This window comes from Heliangelus exortis, chromosome 13, assembly GCF_036169615.1.
Source record: "Heliangelus exortis chromosome 13, bHelExo1.hap1, whole genome shotgun sequence".
NCBI lineage: Eukaryota > Metazoa > Chordata > Aves > Apodiformes > Trochilidae > Heliangelus > Heliangelus exortis.
The window spans coordinates 19,046,368-19,070,321 of NC_092434.1; the positions used below are offsets into that span (position 1 = coordinate 19,046,368).

Genomic DNA, 23,954 nt, shown 5'->3' on the forward strand with positions numbered 1-23,954 from the left:
TCTCTTGGGCATGGCCCCATACCAGGGGGTCCCCAAGGCTCCTGGGGCCCCACAACCACAAGGATTCCGTGGACACACTGGCCATCATATGCCAGGTCTGGGACGTCCATGGTTCCCTACACATGGCTGATGTGTGCCACCATCCCCTCCATCCCTTCCCCTCCCCCACCTCGCTTTATCTCCCGTCTAACGCCTCCCCTCCTCCGCCTTGCATCGCTCCATTCGCCATGTAACCCCTACTCCATCTCTCCATTCCTCTCTCCCTCCCCATGCACTATCCCTCTCCTCCAGCTCGGCCCGGCTCCAATGTCCTTCCGGCGTAACCCCGTTCCTGGCCCCGTTCCCGACCCTGTCTCCGTCCCTCTGGTCCGGCGATGGGAGGACTCTGCGGGGCTGTGCCCAACCTCTCCCCGGCACCGCCCCTCGCACGGGCTCCGGCACCGGCTCCGGCTCCGGTTCCTGTGACTCCCCACGTCGGATCCCGCTGTCCCCCCGGCCTCCCTCCCGGCCCCGGGATGAAGGTTCTCCGGCACAAGATCGAGCTGCTGACAGGTACTGTCCGGTCCGGCCCGTTTGCTCCCGCCGGCTCCGGGCGGGGGGCGAGGCTAGGAGGAGCCGCTGCGCTGGGGTGATGGGTCGGGGTCGGGGGTGGGAAAGAGCCCCAGCCCCCGCCTTGGAGTTGGGGCGCCCCCCTCCTGCCGCCTGTCTCTTCTCCCCTAGGTGGGAGGAACGGTGCTTTTTGGCGTACGGGAGATGATGCCAGGGAACGTGCCAGGGCTGCAGCGAGGGGAGTCCACCCTTGCGGTGCTGGGAAGGGGAAGCGGGGTTGGCAGGGGTCTACCCAGCAGGGGAAGAGGGGGAGAGGAGCAGGGGAAGAGGGGGAGAGGATGCCTGTGGCGGCAGAGCCCGCTTCTCCTCCAGACTGCCCCGAGTGTCTCCTTGTGCCCCCCCGATGGGGCTGGGAATGCTCTTAGCAACAGCTATTGTGCGACAGCCTGTGCCCCCCCAGCGCCTGCTGCTGCTCCACGGAACCCCTCGATGCCCTCGCAGAGCCCTCTGCTGGCACTGCCACTCCTCATTGGCCCCGGCAGTTCCCTGCTACCCCCACCGGTCCCTCATGCCCTGCAGAGTCCTCCACTGCTCTTGCCATCCCCCTGGTGCCCCAGAAAGCCCCCAACAGTCCCCCGACTCTGGAATGCTCAGCACCTGCGTCAGTGGCATCGGCTTCCTTGTCGTGGTTGTTCTCACACAGTGGCACCTTAGTTGGACTGCATCATTAGTCTGATTTGTGGGAGCTGCAGGAGTGCTGACCTGTGCCCCCATGGGGGTCAGAGTGAGCTCTGAGTGTTCACCTTGCCCTGGGTGGGAAGTGGCCCAGGTGGTGTCACCCTAGGGTTTTCATACACCCCAGTGCTTCATCTCAAGGGGCAACACTGTGAGCAGGCTGGGCTGCAGGTTCCCTCCCTTCCTGTTCCCACCTCACTGAAAATTGCCATGGCTTTGCTGCTTGACAAGGCCATCCCTCGGTTCTCCAGACTTACCTCCCTGTCTGTTCCTTCTCTCTTAGTCTGCAGAATCTGTGCTATCATCCCATGGGTGCCATGTCTGCAACAGGGTAGGATGTGGGTGGTGAATAGGGACACTCCATGGGGCTAGTGTGTTTTTGAGGGATCCCATCCTATTTTACCAGGTTGAGTTTAGGTTTGGTTTCTGGACATGGTTCAGTTGTCATGGTGGTCACAGCTGATGGTTGGACTTGATGATTTTAGATGCCTTTTCCAACCTAATGATTCTATGGCTACAACCAGGCACGCTGCCCAGTACTAAGCCCTTCTCACAGCTTCATCATGGTAATGATAATAATAGTGTATTTCCTTGCCACGAGTTTTTTCTCTGCCAATAACAACATGGCTGTGAATCCAATATGGCTGTTTCTGTTCCTGTTCATGTATGTGGTGCCAGGGCCTCAGCAGGGCAGAGCACTAGTCACAAGCAGAGCACTAATGGTGCAGTGGGTTTGGGACTGATTTGGGATGAGGTAAAAGGCATGTCCGAACTCTGCCTGGGAAATGGTGGCACTGTGCTGGGAAGGCAGAGCAGGAACTGAGATGGGTGCCCATTGGCCCCCACTCTTGGGGATGAGGGCTGTCAGGCAGCACTGAGGCAAACTGAAACAAAAAGGGCTTATTGTCACATTGCCCTGGCTTACAATGGGAGCCAAGCTGTTTTGGCTAGGAGACCTGGAGCCCTGGCTTTCTCATCAGCCCTCTGCAGTGACAATGGCCCAGCCAGGCTGGGGGAGGGATGAGAAGACCTTGTGGGGTGGCCTGGGAAGCAGAGAAACCTGCAGCATGGCTGCTATCCTGTTCACAGGCCATAGCACCCTCTGTTTCCATGCTCAGCACCACTTTTGGAGACTTCCCATCCTGTGCTGAGGATGCTGGTTGGCACAGGGCTCTGCCATAGCCCTCATAAGCCAGCTTTCTGCCCCCCCACAAACCAGCAAGGTCACAGGACCTTTCCTCATTGCTTGGCCACCCTCTCTCCCATATTAGCTGGAAGCTTTAATTAATAAAGGCATCCACCATAGGCTAAGCGCTGCTTCCAGCCACCCCACGGCTGAAGGCCCCACAGTAGGCTTGTGCAGTCAGAGTGGGATTCTCTTACTCTATTCCAGACTCATCTTCTCGTGAGGCTGATTTTCCTCTCATTTTTTAACCCTAGAATCCTGCCCCAGGGGACCTTGGGGTTGCTTGGTCAGTGCCTCTTCAGGTTGCATGGTCCCAGCTGTAGTGGGGGTTTCAGGTAAGGACTGTCCCCTTGTGTAAAGCCATTTGCCCAGCAGCAGTGTACCCCAGATGTGTGCCTCTCCACAGGGCTGCCAGCACCTCACCCCACCAGGGTTGTTTGTGACCCTGGTCCACTGGGACCCTCTGTGTGTGGGATGACATGGAGACCCCTAGTGCTGGCTGCCCTGGGTATTCCAGGAGGCTTCGTAGTGATGTTTCTCCCTCCAAACCATTCTGGTTTGTTAGATGACTCCCAAGGAACAAAGCAGTGTTTGCAGAAGGCAGATGGGTGGAACAGCCGACTTGTTTTGTGAACGGAAAACTTGATGGGATGAGAGAAAGGTGTCTTTGGAGGGCAGTTTATGACCAATTCCTGTATTCCTGGTGGCCTTTTCACATTGTCAGCCTGGGCTGACCCAAGTTAGAAAGTGGACAAAGAGTGAAGCAGGCTTGGCCAAGGCTGTGGATGGAGCGAGGTCTGTGTCTGTCTGAAGTGCTCACACAGCCCAGTATCATTCCAGGATCCCAGGCAGTCTACAAAGGGTGAGTGGCAAGTGAAGGGGGTGTAGGACCAGTGCTGAACTCTTTGGAGCAGCAACAGTTGTCTGAAGGCTTGACCTTGGGGAAGGGTGGGGAAATGGAGGCTTCAATAACAAATGCCTGAGGTCCAATTCCCAAGTGCAGATAAAGCCCTTGTGCTCGGACTTGCCAGTTGCCCACCCTATCTATCCCAGAGGAGCCTGGGTTGTTCCTTGTGCCCCCCGTGTCTGTCATCTTCTGTATGCACCCAGCCTCTGGGAGTGCTGTCATCCTCCTATCCCCCCTCTGCTTTCCAAGTTAAGCTTATCCCTGGAGGTGTTTCTGGAGATGCTGGCACTGGGGCTGGGTACCAAGCTCCAATGTCCTGGTCAGCATCATCCACATCTTTGCTGGCAAGCAGCTCTGCAATTAAGCTTGTCCTTGGTGAAGCCATGTTGAAGCCTAACCTTGCACACCCTTGGGCTGAACTCCTGGCTGACCAGCACCTACTTGGCAGGCAAGGAGAGGAGTTTGGGAGCATTCAGGTTTCTCCCATTGTTGCAATACAAAGTTCAGTCTGTCTGTCTGCTCCCCTGCTGCTCGGGGCATCTCTCTGCTACCAGCACAGCTTCGGAACATCACCCCTTCTGACCATGCAGGGAGAGCTCCCTCTGTCCCACCTCTGTCTGGCTGCAGCCTAGAACCCCCCCAAAACCATGGCTGTTCTCTCTCAGACTGATGCTGGAAGCTGGGGTGGGAAATGGGATGCTCTTGTCTTGGGATGAGTGTTTACAGGGATGACCAGAATGGGCAGACCTGGTTTGTCTCCCGGTTTGCCTAAGACCATGCCATGGAGATAGGTCTGTCCTTAAATGACATTAGTGGATGTGGGTGGGAGCTGGAAGTTGAACTCCTCCAGGCTTTGCCTACCCCATGCCTGCTGCCAGCTCCCAGCGCAGGGGCTGGCAGCAGCTTCTGGATGAATTGAAGCACCAAGTCCTCATTGCAGATGTTGGAAACTGATTTGGATACTGTCCCTGTGGGCAGGGAGACCCGGGAGACTCTGGGAGGCTGGGGCACGGGGGCCATGGTGGACTCTGACATCACCCTGGCCCTTGGCAGGGCTGCTGCTGCAGGAGATGACCATGGCCGAGCTGCGCTTCACGGAGGAGAAGCCTCTGTTGCGAGGCCAGGAGACTGAGCTGGTGGGTCCAGGGAGTGCTTGGCACAGGGTCCTGTGGGATGGGGGCCAGGATGGGGGGTAGGGGAGAGGGCTGAGGGCAGTTGAGACGGGGGATACATGTGCGTGTGTGTTGCTATTCAGTGCAACTGAATATATATATGTGTGTGGTGATGTGCTGGTGTTGAGTTACTTGTGTGTGTACACAAGTTGGCATTCAGTGCATGTGTATGTGTAGACATGTGCCACACTGGGGACACGTGTGTGCACCTATGTGTGGGTATTTGGTGTGGATGTGTTCACAGATCTGTGCTGTATTGGAGACACGTGTGTGCACATTACGTTGATATCGAGTGCATGTGTGCATGCAGACATGCTGGTCGCAATGCACATGCATGGGTGATCATGGATTTAGTGTGATGATGTATGTATGAAAAGATGCACATACGTGCTAATGCACATATGTGTGTGTGCACATGTGAAGGCCTTGTGTCCCTTCAGCTCTATGCAGTCAGCTCTGTCTCGAAACAGGTGTCAGTGGAGTTTGGTGGGAGGAGGGTAATGTGGGGCTGGCAAAGGGGTTTCTGTCCTTGATGGCTCCTTCTTTTCCCAGGAGAACTCTGATGTCTTCCTCTCCACTGTGGATTCTGACTGGAAGGTAGGATGGGCCTGGGGGTGCCCTGGGTCCTATTTGGGACCGCAGCATGTGGCAAGGGCAAGCTGCGGGTGCTGTGGGGCCCCGGCGGTGTTGCTGCCCTCCTGTTCATGGGTTGCTGGGCCCTGGCAGTGTGTGCATGGGGCTGCACCTCCCGCGTGGTCCCCAGCAAGAGGTGACAGGGTTCCCTGTCAGGCATGCTTGCTGCTGGCACACAGATGTGTGTCCGGACACTTGGCGACGGGCCAGGGACAAAACCTCTTTAAAACCGTCGATTTCTTCTCAGGAGGGCCAAGCTGCTTCCCAGCCCCTCTGCCATTGCCATGGCAATGGTTTCCCAGCAATACTAGCTCCCCGCTTACACAAGGATGTTTGAAAGCATTTTTCTTTCCTGAAGGGCTGGGATATTACCCCCCATACCTCCACCACTCGCAGAGAGCAGGGCCCCTCCACTCCACTGGCTGGCACCTGCCTGCCTTGTACCTCTGTTACACCTCTCTGAGGGAGCACCACGATGTGGCCTCGGGGCTTACAGGAGCTCAGCTCCTGCTTGACTCCTGTATTGGTCCTCACTGTCCTCAGACCTCTGTCCAAGTTTGGCTTCCACTGGGCTCCCTGCAGGTAGATGGACAGGGAGGATGGTGGGGCTGCTGGACCCCAGCTCACTGCCTGTCCCTCTTCCAAAGCAGGGGACACCAGTCACCCACTTCATGTTGTGTGTTGCTGCTTTGCCAGTGGCTGGGGCTGCTGGGAGGGTAGGTGCTCACTGAGCTCTGCCAGATTCAGCACTGAAACAGCAGCAGCTACAAGGATAAAATAAATCTGGATTTCATTCATCCTAGGACAGGGGCAAGGGAGCCTATGTCTCCAGCTTGGCACTCCAAAGTGGTGGCCAGGCTTTTGGGGTTGGCCTGCTTTGTCTCCATCACTCAGGCATCTGGAAGGGTGCAGCTGGGTGGAGTGCAAGGAATTTCATCAGGACGATGGGTGGTGTCTGCTGTGTTTCCCAGAGTAGGAGATTTTTGGTGGTCCTCTTGGAGGCCACAAAATTATTAAAAAATGGCTGTAGTGGAAGAGAAATGCCACCCTTCCAAAGCTGACGAGATGTTGGGTGGGGAGTAGCAAGGTGGGCAGCTTCTTGCTCTGTTTTCTCAGGGTCTCTGAGCAAGGGAAGGAACCCAAACCTCCCTGATGGGACAGAAGTGAGGGTAAAAAGGGAGGGAAGTGGCAATGGCAGGCTGCCCAGCGCTCCCTGCAGAACCAGGGGCACCAGTTTGGCTCTAATTCAGCTATTGGGGGAGGCACAGTTGGTATTCAAGGAATGATAAAGAGCAGTGACTCTTTTAGGACAATCTTTTCATCACAGTATTTCAGGGCTTGGCCCACAGTGGCAGCCCTTTCGCTGGTGGTCCCCAGTTGGGGCTCATCCAGATGGCGAATGTTGCAGCCATGTGCCTGCATGCTTTTGGTTCCTGAAACAATTAACTGGGCAAAGTTCAAGGTGGCTTTTCCCAAGCCAGTCAGGCCCTTTGCACTCTTGGTTCCCCTCCAAGAGCCCCAGGATGGGGATGGGATGAGCTTCCCAGGCTGTGCCAGGGTAACCCCTTCCTTTCCCCTACCCTGGTTAGTTCCCTGTGAAGGCTGGGATTACCAGACTCTCCTCAGGGCATTCTCACCTCCTTTTCTAGGCTCAACTCCTTGGAACGATTTAATCCAGCACCCATCTTAGATCTTTGCCATCTCTCTGCTCTCCCCTGGAGCCACTCACTGCTCCCTGGCTGATCTTCTCTGGCCTGGCTAGGGCAGTGGGGGGCAGTGGGTAGCCTCAGTGCCACCCCTGGACAAAGTAATGCCCTTCGGGCTGTTGGCATAGGCTAAGGTTGGGGAGTGGGGGGTGGCAAGTGCCTTTTCCCTGGGGCCTGGGCACCCTAGCCCTGCCGGAGTTCTGGCCACCTGCCAGGTGGATGGGCCAATAGCCAGTGGGGTAGCAATGCCATTAAATGCCATTCAAATGGAGTCACCCTTACTCAGCTTTCCCATCTCCCTGCTGCCCTTTTGCATTCATGCCATATTTCATCTCAGCTTTTCCCCCCCTTCTCCCCTCTATTTTGCCACCTTATGTCTTTTTTTGCCTTCTCATGACCCTCTGCCTCTGTTGCTTGGAGGCAATGGCTGCTTGTGCTCTTTGGTTCTGCAGGCAGCAGGGCAGAGGAAAGCAAAAATGACGCCCAGACCTCCTAATGACTTTGTACCAGGTTCAGGAATCACCTTGGAGGAAACAGCTTTCAGGGGCTCCCTACTAGTTGTGGGTCAGGTCACAGGTTAAGGAAAGGGCTTTCCCCAGGGAAAAGTGGCTCAGCTCTGTTATTCCACATCAGAGACTCCACAGGAACAAGGCTGTTGAGTGAGTCCAACGACATGGGGCTTTGCCATGATGGGAAGTCCATGCATATGCTGGTGGTGGCAGCTGGACCCCATCTGCACATGGCTGCTCTATGTGCTCGGGCAGGGTGGTAGAAAGCTGTGTGGCTGATTCTGAAAGGATGGCAGGATCAAGCTGGCTCAGAGCAACCCTGTGGAGGGCAGGGATGCTGAAGGGTCCCTCCAGGATGCAGCTGTGGTCCAGCATTGAAACGTGGATGACTCTGCAGCCCCCCTTGGCAAGTGCTGGAGAGACTGGGACCTTCCTCTTCATCTGTGATTGCCCAGCTTTGTGCTGGAGCAGCTTGGGTGCCAGTTGTGCTGAGCTAGGCAGGGACAGGGTGCAGAGGGGTGGCAGAGCCTGCGGCGTGGCTGGAGACTTTGGTCATCAGGGGTGAGAGGGCGAGCTGAAGTCAGACAGATTTGCTCTCTCATGAGACCTCATTGGAATCAGGGCAGAAACTGTCTGCTTGCATGCCTGTGCATACAAGAATACACACATGTGCATGCACACATTGGCCTTATGGTGCTGCTGGGTTTGTCTTTCCTTCTGCCTTATTTACCTGTCAGTGGTGACCTCCAGGTTGGGGCTGAATCCTGCACACCCCCTGCATGCCAGCATCCTGCAACAGGTGGGATGACTGTGCTACTAGGTAAGGTAGCACAGATATCTGAGCAGTGTTTTCATGTGTATGCATATGTGCCCCTCTGTGGACTTGTGTGCAAGGTGCTATGTGTTTCCAGGTCATTGTGCATCCACGGTGATGACCATGGCACACATACTAAGCACACAGGAGAAGGATGCAGCAGGTACCCTCCTTGTATGCAAGTGCCCATACACATACATGCACAGGAACGTGTACCAACACACACACGGGGACCAGCCCCATGGGGACATGCACAAACATTCTGTGGGGTGCATGTGCTTCAGCATGTGTAATTGTATTTATTTTTCAAAACTTTGCATGCACCGACACGTGGGGGGACACAGTTCTGCTTGGTCCCTGTGTGTCTGTGTTGGTGTGTGTTCTCTGTGCACGGTGACGTGTGTGTGCGGAGCATGTGTGCTGTGTCCTTCTCCTGTGTGTCTAGCATGTACCATCTCCATTCATGGGGTTGTGTGTGTGCTTCCTGGTATCTGTGTGTTGCTTGGTCTGGGTGGCTGCAGGCTCACGTGTGATCCTGCATGTTCCTGTGGGGCAGGAGGCACACGAGTGTGTGCATGTGGGTGATGTGTGCGTGATGTATGTGTGTAATGTATGTGTGTGCTGGGCTCAGGCTAGCATTGCTGGGCTCTGCCGTGTCAGTGCTGGGTGTGCTGCCGGGGGTGCAGGTATGACCCCGTCCTTACACCCCTGCCTATCTGGCTCTGACGAAGGAGGGAAGATGGAGCGGGTATCGCTCGGTACCAGGCGTTTTCCTTCACAGACAGGGTATTTGAGGCCAATTGGAGCATGAATAATCCCTTCGGCAGCCAATGGCTGCGGGCCAGCTCCACGGCAGCAATAGCGCCGACCCTGCGGGGCTGCGCTGGAGAGAGGGGGCGGGGGGCGGGCCCAGCGCAGAGCTGGGGCTCGGCTATAAAACGGGGCGCGGGGCTCGGCCACCGCAGAGCTCGGCTGCGCCCTAGCCCTCTGCACCGGGCCTCTGCGTTTACCCCGACCGCGCATCCTCCTGCCCCGGTCCCTCGCCATGCCGGAGTGCTGGGATGGGGTAAGTACCACCGGCTCCTGTTCTCTGTCCTCCCTCCTTAAGCAGCTTTCCCCAGCACGCCACTACTCTCCCAACCTGGACCTTCGCTCCCGGGAGGGCTTGCCGTGGTGGGGGGGCCTGCTACTGGGTTGAACCATCCTTCCCCAGCCCCGCTGCCGCATTCCTAACGTGCTGCGTGTTCTGGGGACGCATTGTCCTTGAGCGTGTCCTCCCCCAGCCCCGCCGAGATGCTGCGCCGAGCCCAAGGTGGAGAAGGCGCATCTGCAGCGGCTGAAGGGGGGGCTGGCTGCTGGGGAGAGGGAGCCACACTGCTCCTTCCCCATTCCCGGGGCTGCAGAGGGAGAGGGTCTCTTGCTGTTTTGCAATCCCTTGGATGTGTTCCGGCCTCTGCGGTGATGGCAACACTCGATGGCTGGTGCGGAGGAGGATGACTGAGGTGGGATCACTGCAATGGGGAGGGCTGGGATCTCTCAGACACCTATGGGTGCTGCGACCCTGCGCCCCTCCTCAGAAGGGCCACGGGGTTGTCAGTGCCAACCGCAGTCGCTGCCTACATTCCTATCAGTGAGCATCCTTGCAGCAAAGGGCAGGGCTGTGGTATCAGCGACACTGTAGAGGCTGCAGCATGAGCAAGGATGTGTCTGGCTTTAGATGGAGGCAGGGGGCAAGCAGTGCTGGGGAAGGAGCCCCCACCTTGGACATGTGATTTTCGGGTGGAATTGCAGGCTGAGTTGTTGGGGCTGTGACAGGGACCTGTGGGCATGGGGAGGGCAAGGGCAGCCTTATGCGCAGGATTAGACCACATGGACACCTCCTGTTCTGTGACCTTGGGCCACACCCTTTTCCCTGCCTCAGTTTACCCATCCTTTGTTGTGGGGGGATGTCTCTGCTCATCACTTGTTCCCTGATACAGCCCCAGGAACTGGAAGGACAGCTGCAGATGAGAGCTTGGGTTAGGGTGCCCTTGGGGAGCTGAGCATTGCCTCCACAGAGCCTTTGAGCTGCCCTCATTTGTTGCATCTGCCTGGGGACAGCAGATCTCCATGAGGAGGCTGCACTGCAGTTAAGAAGACCCTGTCTTCAGTGGTTCCTTCCATCTGAGGTCATGTCCTTCCAAGTCCTTGGCAGTGTATAACCCATGGGAATGTCCATGTACACACACTCCTCCTACCAGCCCATCTATGCAGCTGCCAGTAGCCCCAGTGAGGACCATGCCAGGTGGGGACCCTGCCAGGATCCCCTGCCCAGCCCTGCTCAATGCATGATGCTCCTGCCTCAGCTAGATTCCAGTTGTGAGGTCACTGACAGTGGACTGGCTGGTTAGCAGAGGTGTCTGGAGGCAACCCCTAGTCCCATGTCCCCGGGCAATGCCTTGGCTAGCACCTGGGCTTGCAGCCTTAGTTTCTCATGTCGGCTGGGGACAATGGCTGTGACAAAGAGGCTAAAGCCCTCCTAGCCAGGTAAACTGAGGCACACGGCAGTCGTGGTCTCTGTGTGGGCACACAGCCACTTCAGACCAAGGGATTTTAAAGTTACATTATTTTTCACTTTGGGATCAGTCTGCAGGGTTTCCTGGGATGTTTGTCTGTCTAATTGTCCCAGGCACGGTGAGTCCAGGCCAACTGAGCCATACTGTGATCCTCCACCCAGCTGCCAAAACGCCCTCAGTCTCAGACCTTTGAAGATATCCTGTCCCATCCTATGATCCTTCTCTCCTAAACCCTCTTGGACCATCCCAACCTATCCCATCCTATCCCAAACCTCTATTCCTTGATCCCATCCCATCCCACTTATCCAATCAAAAATCCTACTATTGTATCCCAAGTCTTCCCTTCCTGGGGGAGTAGATGCAGTCTGGGAGCATTTCAACGTGGTTTGTCTTGCCTTCTGTCACTGACAGGGTGCCCAGAGCTGGGGTTTTTCTTGGGATAGCTACTCTTTCCTTTTTGTTCCCACAGGGCTCAGCTATCCCAGAAAGCTGGTGAGGGCTGGGGTGGTCAGGCAGGAGATGATATCTTGGAGCAGACAGCTATCACTCCGTGTCTCCTCTTACTGCAGGAACATGACATTGAGACCCCCTATGGGCTGCTGCATGTGGTCATCCGGGGCTCACCCAAGGGGAATCGCCCAGCTATCCTGACATACCATGATGTGGGCCTCAACTGTGAGTACTGATCCCTGGGTCAAGGGGCTTGGGAGCAGGTGGGAGTGAGCTTGGTGCTGCTATGGGATGCAGGGACATTGGCCAGAGACCCCAGCTCAGTTTCTTTGCCTCTTCCCTTGGAGGGTCTCCAGGCTGCATTGGGTTTCCCCAGGCATCTGAAAACAGCAAGAGGGTTTGGATGCTCAGCTGGACCCAAAGCCTGGGCTGAGCACAGCCAGGACTGCTTTGCCACTCTGGTGCTGGCTATCTACCCACCCATGACAGGTGGGGACAGGCACTCTCCAGGGGATGCTGGTGCTCAAAGCATGGATTCAGCTCACGGCAAGATGTAGTAGGGACCAGAAGGGGTGGGGAGTAGCAGTGAATGAGGGACCTGACAGGCTGGGAAGGAGGGACCCCAAGATGGGGCTTTGAATGTGAAGGTGCTGCAGTCTGTCAGCACGCAGCCTTGTACCCACACCTCAGACTGCTGCCCCAGGACAGACCCTTGGTCAAGCTGGGATGCCCAGTGCCCTGTGAGCAGGGAGAAGCACCCCCCCTGTTCCACTGGCACACGGCTGAGTCACTGGTGTGCTGTGTGAGCTGCCTCACCATCACAGCAGCATGCTTATGTCCAGGGTTGTGTCATATTTGTTGTAATGGACTCCAACCTGCCTCACCCCCACATTTTGGTAGAGATGTTTCCAGCACTGACACCATGACCAGGACCCCTACAAGTCACAGTAATGGATATATTCTGCTGTAACTTTGATGCCTTGTCCACTGCAGCACCGAAGCTGTTTCTTTGACTGTTTCTGAGGAGGGAGATTTGCAGACGTTTCTCAAATCCCATGCTTGCTTAAGCCCTTTCTGTCCTTTGGACAGGGCTGCTAATTCCACTAGCTGATGGATTGTCCTGCAACTCTGGGCTTTGCCTACCCTGGTTCCATACCTCCAAACAGTAGAGGCTCATACCAGACTCCTCATCCTCCTGGTTGTGTTCGTCTATACCTATGCCTTCCAATGCTGGGATGCATTGGGATGCAGCCCTTGCTTACAGTGGCTGTGGGGATGAAGAGCTTTGAGGGAATGGGATGGGAGGGCTTTTTGGCATTTTGGTCACCAGGTTGAAGGGCAGTAGGAGGGCAGGTGACCTCTCTCTATGCTCACCTGGCCCACCAGGCCCCCATGACAGCGTTTGGTCTCTGATCCCTGTCTGCCCTTTGACAGACAAGCTTTGCTTCAACACATTCTTCAACTATGAAGACATGCAGGAAATCACAAAGCACTTTGTGGTGTGCCACGTGGATGCACCAGGCCAGCAGGCAGGAGCCTCGCAGTTCCCTCAGGGGTAGGTGCTAGAATCAGGGGCTCACTATTCCCACCAACAGTGCCTGCTGGGTTGTTGGTGCCTTGGCAGTTGTGCCCTGCCTGTGTGTCTCTCTGAACCATATCAGATAATTGGTCCAGGGTGGTCAGTGGGGTGGTTTGTGGGTGGGTGGCGTTTCCCTGATGGCTTTGGGCAGACCAGCTGCCCTGTCGCAGCCTTTCCATCACCTCTGTCCTGTGCCTCCCTGTGTCACAGGTACCAGTACCCATCCATGGACCAGCTGGCTGCCATGTTACCTAGTGTGGTGCAACATTTTGGGTAAGTCAGCCTCTCCTCCACAACTGCCAGCTGAGGGAGCTGGGCAGGGAGATGGAGAGGAGGAAAAGGTTTGAGGATGGGAAAATTTCCCTGTAAGCTGGCACCTTGCATGTCTTCCTGTGCCCCATTTTGCTGGTGGCGGGGTGCCCCAGGGAATGTACTGGAACCCACTGTCCCCAAAACCACATCTCTCTGCTTTCCAGGTTCAAGTATGTGATTGGGATCGGCGTTGGGGCGGGAGCCTACGTGCTGGCCAAGTTTGCGGTGAGCCTTCAGGCTGGATGGGCTGGCCAAAAGTTGTCCATACCTTCTATCAGCCTGGGGCACGGGGAAGAGCAAGAGCTGACACCCCACACGCAGTCATTGCCACTGCAAAAGTTCCTGACGGGCCAGGCACTCTTTCCACAGTTCTCCCCTTGCTCTCAGGACAGCGCACTGTGCAGTGGTGCTAGTGGGGGCTGCCCTGGGTCCCACTAATCATTGCCCCTTCTGCTCATTGCAGCTCATCTTCCCTGACCTGGTTGAAGGGCTGGTCCTCATGAACATTGACCCCAATGGCAAGGGCTGGATTGACTGGGCAGCTACTAAGGTAGGCAGAGCTCCCACCCTTCTCCAGGCCCTGCAGGCTCCCTGGGGTATGAGCCAGCCATTGTGTCATAATTCCCTGTGCTTTCTCCACAGCTCTCTGGCCTCACTAGCACACTGCCGGACAATGTCCTGTCCCACCTGTTCAGCCAGGTAAGGGTTTAGCATCCTGATGGCCCCCTCCCCCTGTCCAGTATCTCAGCAGGTCGTCCAGAGTGTGCCCTGCCCTGCGTGCCACTGCCATGGTGCTGCTGGACCTGCTGGACCCTGAACCTAGGGACGGGGTTAGCCAAGCCCTGCTAGTGTGCGAGTTGTACCTGCATTATGCCTGGGTGTACTGCCTGTGGCCTGTGCCCAGCCACACTGCCCAGCATCCCCCTGCTCTGCTGCACTGAGCATTGCATGGGCAGGCCTGGGGGGAGTGGGGAGCTACGTGGCACTTGGCGGTGCCTGCCCTGATCACTGTCCTTTGTGGCACAGGAAGAGCTGATGAACAACACAGAGCTGGTGCAGAGTTACCGTCAGCAGATTGGCAGTGTGGTGAACCAGTTCAACCTCCAGCTCTTCCTCAACATGTACAACAGGTGAGCACCCTTGTGCCAGGGCCAGGGGCTACAGCGATGGGGAGTGGTCCCAAGGGCACCGTGGGATCCCTGATTTCATTGGGTGCTGCCATCACCCTCCAGTGCAGCCAGCAGCAGTACAGCACTGGTGCTGGACAGGGATGCAGGAGTGGTGGTACTTGTGTCAGGGCCTTGCCATGTCACAGAGCCCATGGCCATGGGTCCATATGGCCTGGTCTCCTGTGCTGGATGCTGGCACAGGCTTGGGAACAGGAGCAGAGATGCTGTCCATGCGTGAAGGAGGGTGGGAGCCTTGCTACCCTGCAGGGTGCTGCATCTTGCAGCATGGGCTCTGCTCAGGCATGGCAGAAATGGCCATGCAGTCTTGTCCTCCATCCATAGAGTGGTGGAGCAGCAATGCTGAGTGCTGTTTCCCAGAGTTGGTGATGCCCCTGCTCTTGTGCTATGGCCTTGGTGGCATCACCTGTCTGGGGCTCACAGTGGCCCTCTTTCTCCTCCATCAGCCGCAGGGACCTGGACATTAACCGGCCTGGGACTGTGCCCAATGCCAAGACACTGCGGTAAGTGGCAGAGTGGCATGGTATGGGGGTCCCAGGGCAGGGGAGTCTGCCCAGGACAAGCCCTGACTCTGGCCCTTTGTCCTCTCACTTCCAGCTGCCCTGTGATGCTGGTGGTCGGAGATAATGCTCCTGCTGAAGAGGGGGTGGTGAGTGATGGGGTAGAGCCTGTGGGATGGCATGTGGACAGTGCCCATGTGTGGGCATGCCTGCTCAGGCATATGGTATGCTCCCATGTGCAGGAGGATGCTCACGTGCAAACCTACGTGCTTGTGTGGGCACAGCTGCACATGCAGCCTTGTGTGGTTGCCAAACCTAGAAAACCTCTTTTCCACTTGAATGTGCAGCACACAGGCCTTCTCCCAGCTTGGCCATATGCACCCAAACAGCTGCCAGCACACGCATGTGCTTGCACGCATCCATGTGGTTGTCCACGCTTGCACAGTCAGGTTCTGAGATGTATCAACTAGGGTGCCATGGGCCACTGTTGGTAACCATGGCCAACTTCTGCCAGGGTCAGGATACCCCAGGGTGCTAACACCATCCCTCTTGCATGCAGGTGGAGTGTAACTCCAAGCTGGATCCCACCAACACCACCTTCCTGAAGGTAGGTGTGTGGCAGGGGGCAGCTGGGCAGTTCTGCTGCTCATGAGCTACCTCACTGGCCTCTGCTCCAGAGCTGCAGGGTGTCCCCATCTCCCCATTCCAAGCCCATCTTGGTCATGGGGCTGGGGCCTGAGGGGGAGAGCAGGGTGGCCCCAGCAGTGGCATCCTGCCACGGGGCGCAGGGGATGGGGTGGGTGGCAAAGGCACTCCCCCAGACTAAGCAGAACCTTCTCTCAGCAGATGGCTGACTCTGGTGGGCTGCCCCAGGTCACACAGGTGAGCTCCCCTGCTTTCCCAGTGTTAACAGGGGGTACTGGTCCCTGTGACATGCATGGGTACTGTCCAGGGCTGGCAGAAGGTGGGTGGGCTGCTGTGGGCAGACTGGTTTTGTGCAGGAGCTGCCAGAGGCATCTGTGGATGAGTGGGCTTTTGGCCTGGCACTGCCTCAGCTCTGCCCTTCTCTCCCTGCAGCCCGGCAAGCTGACCGAAGCCTTCAAGTACTTCCTGCAAGGCATGGGCTACAGTGAGTGCCAGGGTTGGGTGTGGGGCTGTGAGATCCAGTGTGTGCCTGTGTGTGCATGTGCTGACACCCCTCTATCTGTCCCGATGGAGAGCTGCACGTATGTCTGTGGCATTGTATGTGTATGTACATGATATTTATGCAGGCGTTTGTAGGGGCATGGGGTATACAGGTTCTGTGTGCATGAGGGCATGTGTGTGTGGGTATACGTGTGTGGACAGGGTCTATGTGTGTGAGCATGCACAACCAGGGACTATTTGTGTGCATGCAGATGTGCAGAGTCCATGTATAGAGGTCTGTGGGCATTTGTGTGTAGGTCCATGAACAGATGTGTGTCTGTGCATACCTGTGTGTGCATGTGTGCAAAGGTCCATGTACACAGATGTGTGTGTTTGTAGGCCCCATGCACATGTCTGTGTGTATATAGGTCTGGGTGCACACAGGCAGCTTCATGTGTGTGCACAGGTGGGGCTGGGTGGGTCCTGACCCCATGGAGTGGCTGGCTAGGCTGACACTCTGTCTCTGCACTCCCTGCCCTCCTGCTCTGCCCCTGCCAGTCACCCACCTGAAGGATCGGAGGCTGAGTGGAGGCACAGGTACTGCTCCTTACTGCTCAGTCCATGCCCGCTGCTGCATGGTGCCTGCCTGGCCTGTGCTCTTTGGCTGCCTGGGCAGCTTTTGGAGCAGTCCAGGTGTGGGGCTGGCCCTTCCCAGCTGGGTGCCTTCTGCCTTGCTCTGCTTTGCCTGAAATGGCACCCTGAGCCAGGGCTAAGAAATTGCTCCTAGAGAAGTCTCCCTACTTTGGGAACAGTCTTGGCAGTGTGTCCACTGTGCCCTCCTCCAGCATCCAAGAGTGTGCCCAGTGGGTATCCTGGATGGATGGGGTTGTCACCTTCCTGCACATCCTAGGAACCAGAGAACTCCAATCCCAGCTCATCCCTTCCCTGGAGCCTGGTGGGCTGGGAGATGTGCCTGGCATGCAGCTGCTCCCAGGGTGCCCCATCCATGCCCCCCTGTCCTGTGCCAACCTGGAGCTGCTCACGCTGTCACAGTAACACATGCCACAGGCTTGTGCTGGGGTCACTTGCATAGGGGAGTGGAGCCTGTGGCTTTGTCTGCACGAGGCAATGTCAGCTCGGGTCTCACTGGCTTTCGGAGGAAGTTGAGCACTCTGGCCATCTCTCTGTGCCTGTGCAGTGCCATCAGCCAGCATGACCCGCCTGGCACGCTCCCGCACAGCCTCCCTTACCAGCGCCAGCTCGATGGACGGCACCCGCCCACGTGCCTGCACCCACTCGGAGAGCACCGAAGCCATGGGGCAGATCAACCACACCATGGAGGTATCGTGCTGAGGTCCATGCCTGCTGCCGTCGTCTCCTCCAGAGCCATCTCCTATCTGTCAGCATCCCACCAGCACCCACCTGCCACATGGATGTCTTCTATCAGCGCCCTTGCTCCTTTGAGGTTGATTTGTATGTTCTTTGCTGTTGGCCTCATCCCCTTGTCTGGTACCAGAGAAGGAGGGGGGGGGGGCTTTGCTTCACTGCCTTCCAGCTCTGGCTCCTGGCTTTGCCCAGCAGGTCTGTATTAGTCCTCACCCTTCCTAGCATCAGCTTGACCCTGACTTGGGAGGGTGGGTTGCAGGGGTATGGAACCAGGATGGAGGAGCAAGGGCTGTGTTGTGAGATGGGGACAGGATGGTGGGAGGGGGAAGGGCGGCAGCCTGTGGGCAGGGAAGCAGAATGTGGGGAGGATACAGGAAGTAGGTTGGTTTCCTAGGTTCAACTGGTGACTGGCCAAGCCGGAAGAAAGACAGGGACCACATAGCCTCACTCACTGGGAGGTCACTGGGCCCTTCCTGAGCATGCACCTACCATTTCTCTGCTCTGACCCTCCCTGGGGAGAGCTTGCATGGGATCCCCCAGCACACTGAGGACTTGCTGCCTCAGAGTTGACAGCATTGTGAAAAATTGCACCCCATACTGTCCCCTCACCCTTGTTGTACCCTTAGGGCACCCTGGGGCAGGGTGCCATTGGGGCAGGTGGGTGGCATGGAGGTGCCCTGTCTCTGCCCATGCCCTCACCTATGGTGGCACTTCCTCGGTCCCTTGTTGCAAGGACGACAAACCACCACCTGCTTCCAAACCCATGCTGAGGTGAAGTGGAGCTGTGTGCCCTGGATTGCTTGTTCCCTGACACAATGGTGGTTTTATTGCCATCTTTTGAGATGAGACCACCAGGGCTCAGAGACCACTGGGTTTGGGCATTGTCACATGACAAATCACCCCTCTACTTCTGCCACAGCCTGATGGTGTCACTGTGGTGGAGCCATTAGCAATAAGATAAGGCATTGTCCCTCTGCAGTGTTAGGGAGCGCTCTGCACCCTCTGCCCTACCAGGCACTGGCAGTCTGAGGTGACCCATGGGACACAGGGAGCACCCCAGTGCCTGGCTTTGCCCTCAGACTGGCTTTACCTACAGAACTGGTGAAACCCATTATGGCCACATCCACATATTCACATCCCCAGCCCTAGGGTCTCTTAAGAGCTTGGTTCCCCCTGAGCCACGGGGCCCTATCTGGCTCTGCGTGGATCCAGCCCCTGCTGCTTGGCACAGGGAGCTGCAACAAGGCATAACCCTGCCATCACTACCCAACCTCCGCTGCCATCCCTGGCCCACACTGGGGGCAGCAGTGCCCAGCTCCTCTTGCACCTGGATAAGTGAACCCCAGGCTCTGGGTGCTCAGGTCTATGTGGATGGTCTGTGGGTAACCCAAGCAGGGACCTGTAGGGGACCCACCAGCTTCTCCCATCTGGGTGACCAGAACCAACCTGCTGGGATAGGTCCCACCAGGTTCCGCAAAAGCATCCCCCAGACCCTGTCCCAGCAAGGGGCACAGGGGCCCAGGGCTCTCAGCAGGTGTTGGAGGGCTTTTGGGTGCCCCACTCCACCCCTTCCATATTGAATGGTCACCCTGAAACACCAGTGTCTCCATTTGCCCACCCCTTTGTTCTGCTATGTGCTTCCTTCTTGGTGTGACTCTGAAAGCTATGTAGCTTCTTTTTATTGTAGATACCACTGCAATCTCTCATTTTCTAATTGTCCTTCCAGGTAATAGATATTATAAATACCTACACATATGCATAATATATAGAAGGGTTTGTCTGGTCAGTTCATTCCCCCTTGCATCTTTGTCCAAGCGGTGCTGTGTGGTTCCCCTGGAGGTGGTCTGGTCATGCTCGCTTTCTGTTCCTTGCCTTGGTTTTGCTGGTCATTTTGGTTTTCCTTGGTGTGTTTTTTTTTTGTTTGGTTTGTTTGTTTGTTTTCTTTTACTTTTGTTGGTTTCCCCTTTTCCTGGTCACAGTGGAATTCAATGCATTTTCCTGTCTGAAAGCAACCTGCGGGTTTTGTCATCATGGCATCAAGGCCACAGCTCACACTAGATAGCAATATGCAAACTGGATTTAACTAACCTTTTGCTGTAGAGAGAATTTTCTGTAGTGGGAGAAAAACCAACAAGCTAATAAAGATGATAAGAACCTGCTGTGCTCTTTTCAGCATGCTACTGGGAAATGGATCCAAGCCCATCCCAGGCCTGCCTGCAGTGATCTGGGGGGCACCTTGACCACCAACCTCACCAGGGGCTGCACTGCTGGAAGAGGGGGACCTGGGTGCCCATGGGGGAGAGCTCAAGACCCTGGAGTGCACTTGGAGAGGAGCTGCGGGGTGCTTTGGTGCTGAGAAAGCCTCAGGCAGGGTGCGTCATATGTTGGGATTGGATGGAGACTGGAAAACTGCCAGTTGTGGCCCAAGGAGGTTGGATCCAAGGGGTGTCACTTGGGAAGCAAAGATCCATGGCTGCACAACTCTGGCGATAAGCAGGGTCCTTTGGAGATCCAGCCTCCTTGTCCTCTTTTAGGACTGCAGGCTCTCTGTTTGTCTCCCCATGAAGGTCTGAACATCCCAGGCAACAGCCCTTTCCAAGTGCGTGAAGAAGTCCCTGAGAAGGGAAGGATCCCCTCCCTACATCTTAGCCCCCATCCCTGCACTGGTATGTCAGTGTCTGCCTTGAACTGGAAGGTTCTGGACTGGTCCCAGTCCCTGAAGAGGGTCTCAGAGCCAGGGCATGGAGGGAGAGTGACCATGTAGTCTATGGTTGCTTGAATTGAGTGGAGAAGAGCCTGGACATTTGGGAGGGGATGCAAACTGCTAAGACTCAGCTGAGGTACGGGCAAGCAGCCTTGGGTAAACGAGACAAACCAGCCTCGTGGCTAGTTTGGCTGGAGGGCTCTGCTGGTCTCCCTGCCTTTGGCTCTTCCTTTCCTCTTTCTTTTCCTCTTCCTCGAGGCTTGTGCCTTGCTGGCAACTCTCTCCTGCTTTGAATGGTGCTTCCTTTTCTCCAGGCTGAACACTCCCAGTTTCCTCAGCTGCTTCTGGTCAGACTTGTACTCCAGCCCCCTCCCTAGCTCTGGTGCCCTTCTCTGGACACATTTCAGCCCCTCAATGTCCTTCTTGTTGTGAGGGCCCAAGCTGAGCCCCAGATTAGAGATGCAGCATCACCGCTGCTCAGTACAGGGGGACGATCCCTACTCTGGGCCTGCTGGCCACACTATTCCTGGTTTGTGGGTTTTGTGTTAATTAGCCCCTTTACACTTAGATGCTGGCAGGCCAGCAGGCCAGGGCTCTGCAGGTGCAAGGCAGAGGGGGCTGGACCCAGGAGATCTGCTCTGAGCAACAGTGGCTGATGCCTGATCTGCTGTCTGCTACGTGGCCTGAAAAGGGACAAGGCTCAGATGGGATGGGACACATCCTTCCTCTTCTTCCTAGGTAGAAGACTGGGTGATCCTAGGGCAGGACAGCAACACCCCAGAGGCTGAGGGAAGGGAATACCTGCTGCAGAGCTCTTGCCCATCTGCCAGGCTGGCATGCAGACAGGCTTCTGACAACACCCAGGTACATGACCACCAGCTGTGCTGGAAGGGTTCCCCTTCTCTTAGCAGTCCCAGGGACCTTGATAGCACACATCTCCTTGCTCAAATACCAGCTACCCAAAGACCTAGTCTCAGTTCCCACATGCTTGGGCTGGGGGGAGTCAGGGGCTTCCATACCTTGCCATTGGTCCCAGACAGCCCTGAGCACCCTGCCTTCCCTGTCCCTCTCCTTTGCAAAGGGGGACCTTGTGTTCCCCCCCCCGCACCTTTTCCATGCTGCTTTTCCACCACAGGGCCACGTCCTCATCAAGCTCCCCTATAGGTTCTGCAAGACTGGAACACCCCTATGCCCTACTTTTCCCTGAGCTCCTGAGGGTCCCATTCCCCTGGTACCATGTTGTAGCACCCAGCCATGTGTATCAGATCTGTCCCAGGTGCCTGTCACCTGCCTCTACCAGCCCTCCCTGTTTTTCTGCTGGCACAGACTCACAGCTAGGCTCACTGTGGTGGATGCAGGGTCCAACTATCAGTAGAAGAAGCAGCTGCTATGCCAGGGTCCCCCACAGACGTTCTGTGGGGATTGTTGATGTAGGTTATCTCATCTAATTTTCACCCCATCTCACGTTCCCATTGGGATGGTCTATTAACTGACTCATGGTAGGTTTGATTTGTTCTGAATCACATTTTTAAGGAACGAGTTTGATGCAGAATATATCATCTATAGATGCCTTCTCCATCATTTATTTATAAAGTGATGGTTTGAGCAGGAGTTCTGCAAATGGATATCCCATCCTTAGAAATATTGAAGGAGAGATTGGGTGGGACTTTGAGCAATCTGGTTCTGGAGGTGTCCCAGCCCATGGCAGGGGGGTTTGGAACTAGATAATTTTTAAGGTCCTTTCCAATACAAACCATTATGTGTTTCTATGATTCTGTGAAAGATTCACACTTCCAAGTAAAGGGTTCATTCTGCCATCTCTTACGTTTTCCTCCATTCTTAGTGCTCCTTTTTGCAGACCCTCTTTTTTCTTCTACAGAAGCATTCCTGAGGCTGTGGACTGTGCATGGTGGTAATTTTGCTGACCCCAGCATTCTAGGGCTCAGGGATGGAGGAGGTTGCATTGCCAAAGGGAGCTCCTGTTGTTTGTCATTGGTGGCAGGGGAGCACAGGTTGACAAGCTGAGTCTCTGAGTCTGGACACCTCATGTGAAGGCAACTTATTCAGCATTGGCTGGTTTTGCTGTCTGCTTCTAGCTGCCCCTGAAATAAGCTGGCTGTGGCTGCAAGCAAAAAAGATGCCCACAAGGCACTAGGGTAGAGAATTCCTGCAAACCCTCTACAGGGGCTCACCATGCAGAGATGCCTCACTCAAGTGCCTGTAGGCTGATGCAGGCAGCACAGGAATAAACACGAAGGATGAGGGATGCATGAAGTTGCAGTGCTACAATGTTGTTTGGATCATGTAGGGGAATGTTTCCATGACTGGAAGGACAGAGGCTCGTTAGGAAGGACAGCAAGGGCAGATGAGAAAAGGGGCTGTCCTTTATGTGAGAGAGCATCTGGTGTAGGCAGCAAGTGCCCAGACGGTGCCCCCCCCGCCTGTGCCCAGCTGGGGCTAGCCCAGGCACGCATGCCCGGGTTCGGTAGGTGTGGCTTCCGGAGAGGATTCCAGAGCCGGACGGATCAAAGTTAGCTCCTGATACCATCCGAGCCAGCACTAGCTCGACTGACTCCCACAGCGAGACTCATCCCACGCAACAATCTGGGAGTGTGTGAAGCTCTGCCCGGGGATGAAGCTGGAGCCAACTCAGAGTTTAATGGTTAGGATTAGAGAGAGGACAAGCAAAGGTGGCAGGTATAGTGGGTTTCTGCTACAGACCACCTAATCAGGAAGAACAAGTAGATCAAGCCTTCTCCAGCAGACAGGAATAGCCTCATGTTCTCAGGCCCTGGTCCCCAATGGAGAACTTCAACCATCAGGGATACACCTCTGGACACAGGCAATCCAGGAGGTTCCTGCAGTGCAATGATGATAACATCCTCCTCCAAGACATGGAGGACCCAACAAGGCAGGCAGCACTAGGCCGGGGCTGCTCTCCTGGGTTCTTGTGGGATGGCTTCAGGGTTCTGCAGCCCATGCATCTACCTGGTATGTTGATGCCTTCAGGTGCCCTGAGCCTTCTGTGCTGGGGCTCAGCCCAGGCCCTATGCAAAGCCCCAGCAATGCCAGAGCTGCTCTCAGAGTCCTGAGGGTTCCCCAAAAAGAACTGCAAGACAGGACCAGGTGTTTTCCCCTGGTGCTATAGTGGAGGATTAAGCTAAGCCAGTGGTGTGTGCCCTGGAGGCATTTCCCACGGCCATACTGGTCTCCTTCACAGCTGTTTGAGGAGCTGCCCTGGTGTGGTTGCTCCTTCTGGTCGTAAATACTGAGGCCTGGAAGAAAACTTGGAAGAACAGGGCCTGTGGTACCAGCTTGTCATCAACCAGGCCTCCACTCCTCACCCTTACTATGGGACAGAGAGGAGAAAATCCACCCAAAGTCTTGTGAATGAAGAAAAGGACAGGGAGGTTTTCATTCCCTAATTACAGTAATGGGCAAAACCAGAGAGATTAAACTTGGGAAGAGCAAACTAATTTAATCTGCTAGGAAGAAGGGAAAACATGACCAGCTCTTAGTACCTCCTGTCCCTCCCTTCTTCTTCAGCCCTAATCACTTCTTCACTCCTTCCTCCCTCTCAGCAACAGAGGGTTATGGCAGTGGGGGTTTAGGGTCAGTTCACTACATATTGTTTCTGCCACTCATTCTTCCTCAGGGGGAGGACTCCTCACATTCTTCCCCTACTCCAATGTGGGGGTCCCTCTCATGGGAGAGAGTCCTTCATGAACCTCTCTAGCATGAGTCCCTCCCACCAGGTGCAGTCCCTCATCAGCAGACTGCTCCAGCTTGGGCTGCCCACAGAATGATGGTCTGCTTCAGGAACAGTCACTTCATCTGGCATGGGGTCTTCCATGGCTGCAGATCCACATCTGCCTCTCTCTGCAACCCTGCACAGGCTCCGGCTCCCCATCTGCCCACCTGTGACACTTCAGGGGCTACAAATCC

At 55.9% G+C, this 23,954-nt stretch overlaps 1 protein-coding gene across 12 annotated transcripts; it reads left to right on the forward strand.

Moving 5' to 3' along the window:
- The first annotated feature begins 205 nt into the window (after nt 1-205).
- Nucleotides 206-19,464, forward strand: NDRG4 (NDRG family member 4). 12 transcript variants are annotated; one of them, XM_071757346.1, is made up of 17 exons: nt 421-552; nt 4,431-4,513; nt 5,102-5,146; nt 11,336-11,441; nt 12,651-12,771; nt 13,006-13,068; nt 13,272-13,332; nt 13,571-13,657; nt 13,750-13,806; nt 14,134-14,237; nt 14,741-14,797; nt 14,892-14,943; nt 15,354-15,401; nt 15,641-15,676; nt 15,872-15,923; nt 16,478-16,516; nt 17,118-19,464. In XM_071757346.1, the coding sequence occupies exons 1-17, from the start codon at nt 516-518 to the stop codon at nt 17,270-17,272; spliced, it is 1,203 nt and encodes a 400-aa protein (XP_071613447.1). In that variant the 5' UTR covers nt 421-515; the 3' UTR covers nt 17,273-19,464. The 12 variants fall into 12 exon arrangements, with proteins under 12 accessions (XP_071613448.1, XP_071613447.1, XP_071613445.1 ...); XM_071757340.1 differs by having other exon boundaries at nt 433-552; nt 4,356-4,513; nt 15,638-15,676; XM_071757341.1 differs by having other exon boundaries at nt 434-552; nt 4,356-4,513.
- Nucleotides 19,465-23,954: the final 4,490 nt, after the last annotated feature.